The sequence below is a fragment of the Marmota flaviventris genome, chromosome 8, assembly GCF_047511675.1.
Source record: "Marmota flaviventris isolate mMarFla1 chromosome 8, mMarFla1.hap1, whole genome shotgun sequence".
NCBI classification, from domain to species: domain Eukaryota; kingdom Metazoa; phylum Chordata; class Mammalia; order Rodentia; family Sciuridae; genus Marmota; species Marmota flaviventris.
Genome location: NC_092505.1, coordinates 5,247,233 through 5,261,395, shown reverse-complemented (window position 1 = coordinate 5,261,395; position 14,163 = coordinate 5,247,233). Strand labels below are relative to the sequence as shown.

The following is a 14,163-nucleotide window of genomic DNA, read 5'->3' as shown; positions in this document are numbered from 1 at the left end:
AATTTTTATTTCACTTTAAAGATCAGTGCTACAAAAATTTAAGAACTCTTAAGCCTCTTCACTCAACATAGGATTAAAAATGACAAATTTTTTTTTTCTTTAATTTTTTTTTTTAATTGTAGATGGACAAGATACCTTAAATTTAATTTTTACGTAGTGCTGAAGATCAAACCCAGTGCCTTCCACATGCGAGGCAAGCACTCTACCACTGAGCTCTAATCCCAGCCCCTAAAAACTTTTATTAAAAGTTAAAAACCAGGCTGGGGTTGTGGCTCAGCGGGAGAGTGCTCGCTTAGCACATGTGAGCCCCTGGGTTCAATCCTCAGCACCACCTAAAACAAAATAAATAAATAAGATAAAGGTATTATGTCCAACTAAAACATATTTTTTAAAAAAGTTAAAAGACAGGTGCAATGTTACACACTTACAATCCCAGTGATTTGAAAGGCTAAAGTAAGAGGACAGAAAGTTTAAAGCCAGCCTCACCAACTTAGCAAAAACTGGTGTCTCAAAATTAAAATTAAAAAGGGCTAGTTTCTAGGACCAGTAAAAGATTTTTTCTAATTTTTTAAATAAAATGAGGAAGCTAGTCATTTTTAACTTTATACCCAGATGCTGAATAAATTAGTGTAATTTAGTTAGGTACATAAATTGTTATGTTCAAATTACACGTACAAATTAGAAATTTATAAATATCCAACAGCAAAGTAGTGAAGTATTTTAAAATAGTTCAAAAATTTATTTTTCCAGGAAAAGTAAAATATTCAAAATATGCCCGGCACAATGGTGCACGCCTATAATCCCAGCAGCCAGGAGGCTGAGACAAGAAGGATCAGGAATTAGAAGCCAGCCTCAGCAAAATCAAGGCACTAAGCAACTCAGTGAGACCCTGTCTCTAAGTTAAATACAAAACTGGGCTGAGGATGCAGTTCAGAGGGTTAGAGCCTCTCAGTTATTCAATCCCTGGTACAAAAAAAGAATATATATTTTTTTCAAAATATGAATTTCATAAAAATTACCTTAGTCAACTTGTTAAAAATGCTTGAGCTGGTTCCATTCCAAGTTTTCCAAGGAATCTCCAATCTGCTTTCCAGATTGTTTGCACCAATTTGCAATTCCACTAGCAATGTATGAGTGCCTTTTTCCCCACCTCCTTTCCAACACTTATTGTGTTCTTAATAAATGCCATTCTGACTGGAGCAAGATGAAATCTTAGTTTTGATTTGCATTTCTCTAATTGCTAGGATTTGACTCTACTTAGTGAACAACCAGAGATTTGAACATTTTCTCACATATTTGTTGATCGATGGTATATCATCATCTGAGAATTGTCTGTTCAGTTCCCTAAGCCCATTTATTGATTGGGTTATTTGGGTTTTTTGTTGTTGCTGTTGTTGTTGTTTTTGGTATTAAGTTTGAGTTCTTTACAGTTCCTAGAGATTAGTACTCTATCTAATGTGTGTGTGGTAAAAATTTGCTTCCATTCTGTAGGCTCTCTCTTCACCTCACTGATTGTTTCTTTTGCTGAGAAGCTTTTCAGTTTGAATCATTTCTTGATTCCTGATTTTATTTCTAGCACCATATGAGTCTTCTTAAGGAAGTCAGGGCCTAATCTAACATGATGAAGATGTGGGCCTACTTTTTTCCTTCTATTAGGCGCAGGGTCTCTGATCCACTTCAAGTTGAGTTTTGGGCATGTGAGAGACAGGGCTTAATTTCATTTTGCTGCAAATGGATTTCCAGTTTTCCTGGCACATTTGTTGAAGAGGCTAGCTTTTCTCCAATATGTGGTTTTGGCACCTTTGTCTAGTATGAGATAACTGTATTTATCTGGGTTTTCTCTGTGTCCTCTACACTTGGAATGGAACCATCATTTGACCCAGCTAGCCCACTCCTTGGTATATACTCAAAGGACTTAAAAATGGCATACTAAAGTGATGCAGCCACATCAGTGTTTATAAGAGCACAATTCACAATAGCTAAATTATGGAACCAACCTAGATGCCCTTCAATATGAGTGGATAACAAAATTGTGGTATATATACACAATGGAATATTATTCAACATTGAAAGAGAATAAAATCATGGCATTTGCAGGTAAATGGATGGAGTTGGAGAATATTATGCTAAGCGAAGTAAGCCAATCCCAAAAAAACCAAAGGCCAAATGTCTTCTCTGATATGGGGATGCCGATCCCAAATAATGGGGGTGGTGGGGAGCATAGGAGGAATGGAGGAACTTTGGATAGGGCAAGGGGAAGGGAGGGGGCATGGGAGTAGGAAAGATGATGGAGTGAGATGGACATCATTACCCTAAGTACATGTATGAAGACAGGAAGGATGTGATTCTACTTTGTGAACAACCAGAGATATGAAATATTGTGCTCTATATTGCACTATGAATTGCAGAATGCAAATCATAGTGCACATATAGAGCACAATGTAATGCATTCCACTATCATGTATAATTAATGAGAATAAACACCTTTAAAAAAGAGAGAAAAGAAAAAAAAAATGCTTGTGCTGGGAGCGGTGACACACACCCATAATCCCAGGGAGGCTGAGGCAGGAGGATCCCAAGTTTAAGAATAACCTCAGCAAATGAATTAGCAAGACCGTCGCAAAATAAAACACAGAAAAAAGGGTTGGGATTGTGGCTCACTAGTTATGCAACCCTGGGTTCAATCTGGGTACCAAAAAAAAAAAAAAAAAGTTTGATGTACAAAAATGTCCTTAACTATAGCCATTATATATTGAGACAGTAAACTTTTTTTTCTCTTTTCAGCATTTCATATAATGAGGAGCTGGGTTGCCTTAAAATTAAACTGCAGGTGTATATATATATATATATATGTGTGTGTGTGTGTGTGTGTGTACACACACACACACACACAACAACACAGATAGATATATTCATATCCCTAAACACTTGCTTTTTTGTGTATATGCAGTGGCTTGTGAATGCTAGGGGTATGTGGCACCACTAAGCTACATCCCGCCCCTATTTTTATTTAATTTTCAAAGCGCAGACCATCATGCTCCAACAGGACCCTCAATGAAAATGTACACATAAGCTGCTTCTCACAATGTGACTTTAAGACAGAGCACTCAAAACTCCTCAAATCACAACTACCTTCCACTACAGTTTTTTCACAGTGCTCATGAATGTATTCCTCCCCTCCTCCCCCATACTAGGTATTGAACTGAGGGGCACTTCATCATTGAGCCACAACCCCAGAGTTTTCTATTTGATTTTTGAGACAGGGTCTCACTAAGTTGCTGAGGCTGGATGGCCTCAAAGGTCAAAGCCAACTGACAGTCTTAGACGTAAACATAGCTGACCTGGGGTTGTAGCTCAGTGGTGGAGAGCCTGCCTCTCACATGTGAAGCACTGGGTTTGATCCTCAACAGCCCATAAAAATAAATAAAAATATTGTATCCATTTATAACTAAAAAATATTTTTAAAAAACAGAAATAGTAAACATAATTGGTGACCCAAGGAAGAAAGGACACAGTAGTTGATACAAAAAATTCTTATTACTGTTTGGATCTGAATGTCTCCCAAAGGCTCACGTATTGGTATTAAAGGCTTGGTTCCCAGCTGGGGGTGCTACTGGGAAGGGATAGAATCTTTAGGAGTTGAGGCCACGCTAGAAGAGGTGAGTCACTGGACTAGTGTCATTGAAGGATATATTTTGTCCCTGGTCCCCTCAGTGGGAACTGGCTACTATGAGGTGAGGCCTTTGGCTTTGCTATGCCATGCCCTTCTGCCATGATGCTGTGTCTCACCACAGGTCCAGAAACAACGGAGCCAAGTGACTATAAACTGAAACCTCAAACCATGAGCCAAAAGTAAATTTCACCACACCATCAGAGAGCCGACTCTCCCAGCGCTCTACGTGTGCTGATGGATGGATCATTCTTGACCACATAATTCTCTATAATATTTTAGCCCTCTAAGACACCAGGCAACATTCCTCAGGATTTCAGGCCATTGCTTCCCATAGCTGTGCAATCTGAGTTCCATATTTTAAATCTCAAACAGAAGGCCTTAAGTAAAAAAATTATACTTCAACAGAAAGTTACTAATATTTTTAAATCAAAAAGAAAACTCTAAATTTCAATTTAATTTTTTTTTTCAATTTAATTTTTAATGTGCTTATTCCTAAGAACAATGTATTACCTTTTGTGAGAGCTGGAGAGTCTTCTTTTTTCTTCCTATTATATAAAGATTTCTTTCCTCCTCACCTTTCTCTATTCGAAAGTCTTCCAATTTCCTACAAAATTAAAATACCCAGTTATACTAATTATTGAATTGATATAAAGATCATTTCATTCTAAGAATTCATTCTCATTCTAAGAATCATAATTTTATGTAATCTTTAAGTTTATACAAAAAATTTTAATTTAAAAACATGTTAACAATTTAATATGAATATAAATAAAATGTCAGAAGCAGCTAAAAGATTCTATTTTTCATATTTAACACAACAATATCTGTTTTCTGGGCCTGGGTTGTGGCTCAGTAGTGGAGCATTCGCCTGGCATGTATGATGAGCTAGGTTGGATCCTAAGCACCACATAGAAATGGATAAATAAAAAACAGGGGTATTGTGTCTATATATATATTTAATATACATATTTATATATATAATATATATAAATATATACATTATATATATGTATTATATATTACATAATATATATAATATATATATATATATATATATATATATATATATATATATAATGTCCAACTACACCTAAAAAATAAATATTTGAAAAAAATAGAGAGGCTGAGGTTATGGCTCAGCAGAACACTCGCCTAGCTCATGAGAGGCCCTGAGTTCAATCCTTAGCACCATACACTCAAAAAATAAAGGTATTGTGTCCAACTACAACTAAAATAATAAATATCTGAAGCATATATGTATATACATGTTTTCTGATAGGCCCTAATGGGACCTACTCAAACATGATCTCCCATATAAACTACTCAAGGGTCCCCATGATTTTCCAGGACTGCAATTCATTTCTCTAAAGAAAAAAATGAATCCTCCTCCAAACTTATTCAACTAGGTATCTTATAATTTATGGAAAACAAGATAATAGTGTTACTCATTTTTCTGTTCCACTCATACAATACAAGAGATAATTTTACTATGGCCAATTTCAAAATAAGGACCTGCCACCACAAAAAAGATACAAAATGTTTTTTCTTCTCTGTGGAAAATACATTTGCACAATACTCAAAATACACTGATTTTATGTTTCTGTTTAATACTCCAATAGGGAAGTTTCCAGACTGACTCTGGCCATGCTCTCTATATAACAAAGTGCAAGAACAAACGCTTATTCCTAAGGAAACTTTTTTCCCCAAGGCACATCTGTGGCCCACACTCAGATTTCAATGCAACATTCATATAATTATAAGAGATTTCTGAATCAGACTCAACCCTTCACAAGAAGTTTCCAATTTGATCACTTTTATATGTGTTTAAAAAAATATACTGGGCTGGGGATGTGGCTCAAGCGGTAGTGCGCTCACCTGGCATGCGTGCAGCCCAGGTTCGATCCTCAGCACCACATACAAACAAAGATGTTGTGCCACCCAAAACCAAAAATTAATATTAAAAAATTCTCTCTCACTCTCTCACACTCACTTAAAAAAAAATATATATATATATATATATATATATATATACACACACACACACACACACACACACACACACACAAATGAGGTTTTTCCCTCCCAGCCAAAATGACACTGCTACTAGTATCTGTATGCTTCCTTTTGTTTTGACAAGAAACAATACATGTACGTATTTTGTTCCTGTATATAATTCATTCTCAGTGAAGCAAAGGAACACTGGAGGCCCTCCTGAGGATCCTTTTCAACTGTGCAAAATTCTACTTTTAATGATGAGGTCAGCTAAGAAAGTGGTATTACAAAAGATCACCATATGCGCAATCTGTTCATTGGAATTCATTTAGAATCCATAGTTCATTTAATATAAATAAAATTTCTACTATTGTGAGGTCAAGCAAACCACATGCCTGAACCCTAGGCCCCAAACAGAATTGCCTACTAGAAGCTACATTATGTGCTCATAGTTCTGCATAGTAGGATCCATTAGTATTTCAACAATGCACATAATACTTTTATAGTCAGAAACCAATGTTAATTCTCTTAAACCTTCTCAAATGAAACCCTAATAAAAAATTATGCAGAATTACTAAATTCATAGTACCTACAGATTACACTATAGGGATTGATGCCAACAACACTTATCACTACTAACTTATTTAGTATTTCCTTTATAAAATACCATGTGCTTTTTAAAAATATTTTTTAAATTGTCAATGGACCTTTATTTTATTAATTAATTTATTTATATGTGATGCTGAGAATTAAACCCAGTGCCTCACACATGCTAGGCAAGTGCTCTATCACTGAGCCACAACCCCAGTTTCCCCGACCCCGCTCCTTGTGTGCTTTTTTAGAATACAATGCTAAAAACATGTAAACTCTTCTTTGTAAAAGTTGTACTATGGCAGACAGAAGCTAACTCCAAAATCTATTCTCCTTTTCTTCCTTAGAAAAAGAATCCCAATTTTTACCTAGGTTCTTTGCTGCCTTACTTAGAAACTCCATTACTTTATCTTGCTGTTAGCTTAGTATGGCCAAATGACAATCTTCTCAATGAGTTATGAGCAGAAATACATTGTGACTATTTAAATAAGTTTGACTAGAAATGTCCTTTTATCTTTCTGGGCCTTTTCCTACTTCTGTCCTAAATCTCAGACTATATCACAGATAGTGATATATGATGGCTAGAGCTTCAGCAGTTACCTTGGACTGGAAGTGAACTTAAAAAAAATGGAAGCAATGTCCCATAAAGGAGATCAAAATCAGGTGCCCGAGTCCTTGACTACCTAGGGGATTCCACATATGGCCTTAAACTATTTCTAATCTTCCTTTAAGGAAAACAGTAAGTGCTTATGTGTTTAAAGAACTAGTCCTGGGGCTGGGGTTGTAGCTCAGTGGTAGAGCGCTTGCCTAGCATGTGTGAGGCACTGGGTTCGATTCTCAGCACCACATAAAGGTCCATTGACAACTAAAAATATTAAAAAAAAAAAAAAAAAGAAAGAAAGAAAGAAAGAAAAAAAAAGAACTAGTTCTGGGGCTGGGGTTGTGGCTCAGTTGATAAAGTGCTTGCATAGCATGTATGAGGCACTGGGTTCAATTCTCAGCACCACATTTAAGTAAATAAAGGTCAATCAATAATTTTAAAAAAAGGTTAAACAAAAAAAGAACTAGTCCTTCAGGTCTTTCACTCCAAATACATGTTTGTTTCCCCTGGTTTTGACAAGGAAAATTATCCCAAAATAACATTTTTGGTTCTCATGGCCATGAAACTCAGACACAAATTTAAGTATAATTATACAATATTATATAAATAGTAGTAATTTTCAGTATTTCCCATCACAGTTAGAGATCTTTCATTTCGCTATTGTGTACTTATAAAACCTCCTTGTATTCACTGCACAGTAAGTACTACTATATGTACTCTAATATTACTCTTTCATCACTAAAACTCTTCTGGCTACACACATGAAGGAAACACTTTTACAAAACTATCCATGATGATATTTTTCATGAAACCCAAATATGACAGAATATGTCAATAAAGAAGAACCATCTATCCTGCCTCTTATATATTAAATTTTACTACTGGATAATCAAGTATCCTTGGGCAAATTTCCTTATAGTAGTATCCCAGCAGCCAGGTATAGTGGTGCACACCTCTAATCCCAGCAACTCAGGAGTCTGAGGCAAAAGGATCACAAGCACAAGGAGGGCTGAGCCATTTAGGGAGATCCTATCCCAAAATAAAAATTAAACAGGGATAAGTATTTCTCAATGATAGAGTACCCATGGGTTCAATTCCCAGTACAACAAAACAAAAGAAATATCTGAGAAATAAATGGAACACCTGATTAACATCAGGCTAGGGCTTAGCTCAATGGCAAAGTGCTTGCCTAGCACATGTGAGGCACTGGGTTTGATTCTTAGCACCACATAAACATAAACAAATAAAGGCATTCTATTCTATCCATCTATAACTACAAAAATTGTTTTTTTAAAAAAAAGAATTGAAACATCTAATGAATTAATAAACTAGGCATTAAGCATCAATGGGTGCTAACATAACAAAAAATACTAGATATTACGTGTGCATTATGAAAGAATGACATGAAATACTTGCAAAAAAATAAGACATAATTTATGACATTTGAGACAATTGAAAATTTAAAACACTGCCTGGGTGTCTGACTGCAATAAAAAAACTTTTTTTAAGTTATGGTACTAGCATTTTGTTGAGAACGGCAAACCAATTACAGGTTTGAACCCTCTCAAGGCAGAGGCAATGCCCTTCTGAGAACTCTTGGTGGTTATCTCCCTAATTAGAGACTGTTCAGTGGCTGGTGACTCACTGTTTAGAGTTTATATCTCACAGATTTTATTGGTTCAAATAGCCTTAGGTTCAAACGTCAGCTACCAGAAGGAGGAAGAAATATCAGTGCAAGGTGACAAGCCAAGCCCCAATGGGGTTATTTTCCTCACACCCTCACTTTTGTTTATCTTGAAGAAGCTTTATCACAGTAAATTCTTTGGATTTTTAACCCATTCATAAGCATGCAGAGCATCCGCATGGTCAGCCAGCATTCTCCCTTCAGGAGCTCTGGTGATCCACCGTGGCCAGCTTTTCTATATTTGTGTTTGTCTTTATTTCCAATCATCTCACCTTCCCTAGTTCAGGAAACTGAGGAAATGTTGCACGTGTCACGACAGCCTTGTGGTTCACCTTTCAGAAACACATACTAAAAAACTTAGAGAAGGGGCTGGGGATGTGGCTCAAGCGGTAGCACACTCGCCTGGCATGCATGCGGCCCGGGTTCGATCCTCAGCACCACTTACAAACAAAGATGTTGTGTCCACCAAAAACTAAAAAATAAATATTAAAATTCTCTCTCTCTTTTCTCTCTCTCTCCTTAAAAAAAAAAAAAGAAAACATGTCTGGAGTTTTTTAAAAAAATGATTCTGACAGGATAAAAATGGGTGTTCATACAGATAAAACAATACAGGCTATGAAAAACTTTCCAATAAAGTAATTTTGACATTTTTCTCCCAATTAAAACAGATTTCCAACCATTACTAAAATATATTTACATGATTATTTACACAACTAATGTAATTAAGGATGTGTAAATAACCACATGAATATATTTTCACAGAGAAACAATATAAATAGATATCCTAAAACAAACCTAAATATGCCTAGTGGTACCTCTGGTACAACCACTCTTCGTTTCCAAGCCTGTAGGTCACGCTCTGTAGCAATCTGACTCCGTGGAGCATTTTGATGCATCTGACGAACACCTTCAACTTGTCCACTACGACGCAGACCAATATTTGGAGGTGATTGCATATCTAAACTTAATCTTCTAAAACCTAGCGAAAAATCATTAAAAAATTATTCCAAAATAGTTTCAAATTAAAATACATTTGATATGTAACAAGCACACATTTCTCCTAAGAGATATACCAAAAAAAGAGATCAAAGTGAAATGAGAAAACTTGTATGATTAAGATCAAAATGTAGAATGCTGAGCAAACATTAACTGCTAAGCCTCAATTTAAAATTTTATTAGACTGAAATTTTTAAATATGCAAATATTTTTCATGTTTGCCTCTCTAAAAATTCTGCTTTCTGTAAATCTGCACAATAATCTACTGAAAACAGCCTCCTCAAATCAAGATGGCTTTATAATAAACCTAGTCACACCATCAATCGAGACCCTCAGGAGACAATGGAAACCACCAGAAAGGAGCCTCCACAGCATATATCAGCTTGTGTTAGGAAATGCTGGCAGCACTAGTAGTGAAGAGTATTAATGCCACAACCCAGAGGACAGTACAGTCTGAGCCCACCGGCTGCAATTAAGCCGAACCAGGGAACAGGACCACATCCCAGGAGCCAGAACCCACAGAGGCTGGCCTTAAGGAGGAAGTCTGAGGCATTTTGATTGAGGGAGAGGGGGGCTGAGGATCGAATCCAGGGGCGCTTTATCACAGAGCTATATCCCCAGTCCTTTTTATTTTGAGGGGGTTTTACTAAGTTTCTATGGTTAGCCTTGAACTTGGGATTATTCTACCTCTACACCCAGCCAAGTGATCATTTTCTTAAAATAAGGTGCGAGGGTTCCTGTGCCTGTACTCCCTGCCTTGGCAAAACCACAAGTGAACACCACTTCTTCATTCTTCTATGTACCACATTCTATTTATCAATCATGTGAACAGTCTGTGCTATAAAACACACTACACTTCACCTACCAATAAAACATTTATATGAAATATATTGGGATAGAGTCCCCCGGCCCCCTCAATCTTTCCTTTTTCCCAGCAGCCACTGCAAGGAAGGTTGAGCTGTGCAGTTTTAGCAAATACAAAAAAAAAAACCCCAGACATGGGAGACGCTGTGCCAGGACTGACACAAAGGTTTTCCAATTTATTAATACAAAATCCAAGTTGGCACTCCTTCCCAGAAGAATCCTTGGCAGATAAACTGGACTGTCCTCTACAGAAGAAAACATCAACAGGGCCGAATGGAAGAAATTCTAAAGAAGAAAACCTAATATGCAGTAAAATTTCAGAAGGCCATTACTGGTGCATCTCTTGCAGATAAAGAGAAAACAGAAACCAGAAGTTGGAAAGGCTGCTGCTAAGACTCCCACAAAGGCAACACCTGAGCACAAGACTGTGAAGCTTGTGAAGGTTTCTGCTCCCAAAATTGATAGAAAACACTAAATTGGTAGATAATATTTTAAAATAAAGCTGTATCTGTAACTCTAAAAAAGGAAGGAAGGAAGGAAATAAAGAGGAAGAGGAAAAGGAAAAGAAAAGATAAATACTGGGCTAAGGAGGTGGAGCTCAGTAGCAGAGCACTTGCCTCATACATGCAAGGCCTTCTATCCCCAACTGTAAAAAAATAAAAAGTAAAATAAAGCCAACATTTTGACCCTTGCCCTCTATGGTCAGCCAGGACAAGAGAATAAGGGGACCCCTCTCTGGGTCCTGCAATTCTGGTGAGTCACCAGATTTGTTGATCAGGGAGATCTAGAGAACAGGAAGCCAACCAGTGCACATTATGCAAAGAGGAGGGTCATTGGAGACAGAAATGTCCCTGATGCTTGCAAAAGAAGCCACATATGGTCAGCCAGACCCTACCCAACCTGGCAAGTGGTAGAAAAAAGCTAAAGGTGCCAAGAGGCTTTGCACATGTAAATTGACAGTGGGGAAATGTAACAGTGGTCCACTTTATCCCTTGTTGCTCTACCACTGCTTTTTGTTGTTGTTGTTACCAAGGACTGAACTTAGGGGCACTCAACCACTGAGCCACATTCCAGTCCTATTTCATATTTTATATAGAGACAGAGTCTCACTGAGTCGCTTGGCATCTCAACATTGCTGAGGATGGCTCTGAATTCACAATCCTCCTGCCTTAGCCTCCCAAGGCCCTGGGATTACAGGCCTATGCCAACACGCCCAGCTTGCAACTTATTTTTAAAACTGGCATGTTTCTTTCACTTCCTCTCTCCCTGCTCTTCCCTAATTTCTTCCTCATCCTTGGCAGAGTTATATGTACACAATCCCCCATAAGAACGAAGTAATGCAGATTTTGAGATATTCTGGTACCATCCCTAAACTATCTCCCAAATTAAGAAGTGAATTACAACTCCAACAGAAAACACATGGAATACAATCTTTGAGTCACCTCTTTAAAAGCCCCCCATTCCCACTGATGGGCAGAATCACAGCCTTCAGGACAGGAATCCCCTGTGTTTCTCCTCTGCTAGTAAAGCAATAAACCTTTTTCTTTTTTCTCAAAAAAAAAAAAAAATTAAACAAAATATATTGAAGAAACATTTCTCGAACTGAGAAATATAAATTCTATATTAACTGCTTAAGTAATAGTGTTATTCTCCAAAAATTTGCAAATATGCACAAGATTATGTATCATAACATTACTTGTAATAGCAAAGCATAAGAAATAACCTATATACACATAAACACATTACAAAGATTTGCTATTCCATGTAGCAGAGTACTATGAAGCTATAAAACAGGATAAGGAGAAACTCTGTCAATTGATGAAGTGATAAATGGTGACTCCTACAACATACTGTTAAGGGGGAAAGGTGAAGAAGAATGCATGTATATCTGTGCCTCTTTCTATGATGCACTGAGGAACCATGTTTAACCAGAACACAAGTACCAGGATATGAGCAGACAATCCAAACTGCAAGAAACCCTGAAAAAACAGGACTGAACCCTTCCATGCTAAGAGAAATCTTTTTCTAGATTAAAGAAAGACATAATAGACTGGGAGTGTAGCTCAGTGTTACAGTGCTGGCCTAGCATGTGTGAAGCCCTCAGCAAGAGTCCCAGCACTTCCATCAAAAAAAAGAAGAGGAGATAATAATTAAATGCAACAAGCAAGGCTGAACTAATCCTAAATTTCTAAAACTGAAAAACTATGAGACACTTTGTAGAAGACAGCAATATTGTAAAAACAAAGTCTGCACAGTGTAACCATTACATTATGGTTATGTAAGAGGATCTTCCAGGTTCTTTGAAAATAACAGGATAAAGCACCATGATATGAAGAGTCAGAGAGTCTTCAACTCACTCACAAATGCTGATTCACTAAGAAAAATTAGTCTCTACCCAGTTTGGTTTTTCAAAAATCACAAATGTTAAAGCAAGGCAAAACTAAAACTATAATTTTCCTTCAAAAAACCACTTTATTATTAGATATCATTTAATACAATTTGCAAATGCTGTTTTTAGACAAAAACTTCATTAACCATTTAACATACTTGAAAATCATGGGGCTGGGGTTATGGCTCAGCAGTAGAGCGCGAGCCTCGCACATGCGGGGCCTGGGTTCAATCCTCAGCACCACATAAACATACACACATAAATAAATAAATAAAGCCATTTAAAAAAAATCAAATGCCCATTTGTAACTACAGCAAATTAAAAAATACCTTCAAAATACTACTTAAGTTGCAAAAATATACTGCTTATTCCAAGTTTTACTCTTTAATTTCAATACCGCTACATTTAGGTACAACACTTTCCATATTTGTTACCTCTTCGAGGTGTTTCTTCCCCATTTGAAAATCCACTTGGAACAATATCCTGATCTGCTCCCGTTCTCTGATCTTGCTGCTGCTGCAACTGCCTTATCATTCCATCAAGGATGCTGGGCTCTGGGCTTCGTTCACCATTATCATTGGTTTGTAGGCTTATAATTTGTTCAATTACCTCTCCATCACCTACAAATTCAATTATGAATCATAACATATATGAGTAGGAAAAAAGTACTTCAGTAGCTTACAATTAGAAATACATTAACAGGGTTGGGGATATGGCTCAGTGGTCGAGTGCTTGCCTAGAATCCCTTAGGCTCTCCAGTCCCCAACACTGCAAAAGAAAAAATAAGACCAGAATTGCTGTTTCAAAATAAACAAATAACTAAGTGACCAATTAGAAAAGATACCTTACATATACACAATTAATTCAGAGAAAAAATTCAAAACAAACCCCTCTTTTAGAATACCAAGTACTACAAAAACCTCAACACAGCCTCTGGGACCCTCTGAGACAGAAGAAGCATGGAAACCAAGACTTACTAAAGCCTTCCTGACAACAACAGGTATGCATAGTATTTTAATGCGGATGAAAGCAGTGACTCCAATGTCTTCTGTACTGTCTCATGGAACAAGGCAGAGAGGTTAGGACTTCTAGGTCTTCAACAAGAGACAACTATAGGTCTCTGAGCACACCCAGGAGTCCTCAGAACAGGTACAGTTGATGGAGGTTGTTTCACATGCCTGACCTATCAGCATAAACAACTATACCTCTTAGTATGTTTTTAGCAGAACCAGTACGCATCATTCTTCAAACACAAAATCAGATTTTTTTAGTGCCTTTGCAGAGATATTTAATCAGTTCAGAATTAGAATTAATGGAAATAATTATTAGATGGTTGTGGATTTACAAAATGGTTTAGAAAAGTGCCTAGATGT

At 36.9% G+C, this 14,163-nt stretch overlaps 1 protein-coding gene across 3 annotated transcripts in view; it reads right to left on the bottom strand.

Moving 5' to 3' along the window:
• Positions 1-14,163, bottom strand: part of Brwd1 (bromodomain and WD repeat domain containing 1) — a 116,539-nt gene that overhangs the window by 67,152 nt on the left and 35,224 nt on the right. For all 3 annotated transcript variants that reach the window (XM_071615025.1, XM_071615026.1, XM_071615027.1), the window contains exons 18-20: positions 13,225-13,410; positions 9,337-9,520; positions 4,184-4,277 (exon numbers count right to left, since the gene is read on the bottom strand). In XM_071615025.1, the coding sequence (XP_071471126.1) occupies positions 4,184-4,277; positions 9,337-9,520; positions 13,225-13,410 (464 nt within the window). The remainder of the gene's footprint in view (positions 1-4,183; positions 4,278-9,336; positions 9,521-13,224; positions 13,411-14,163) is intronic.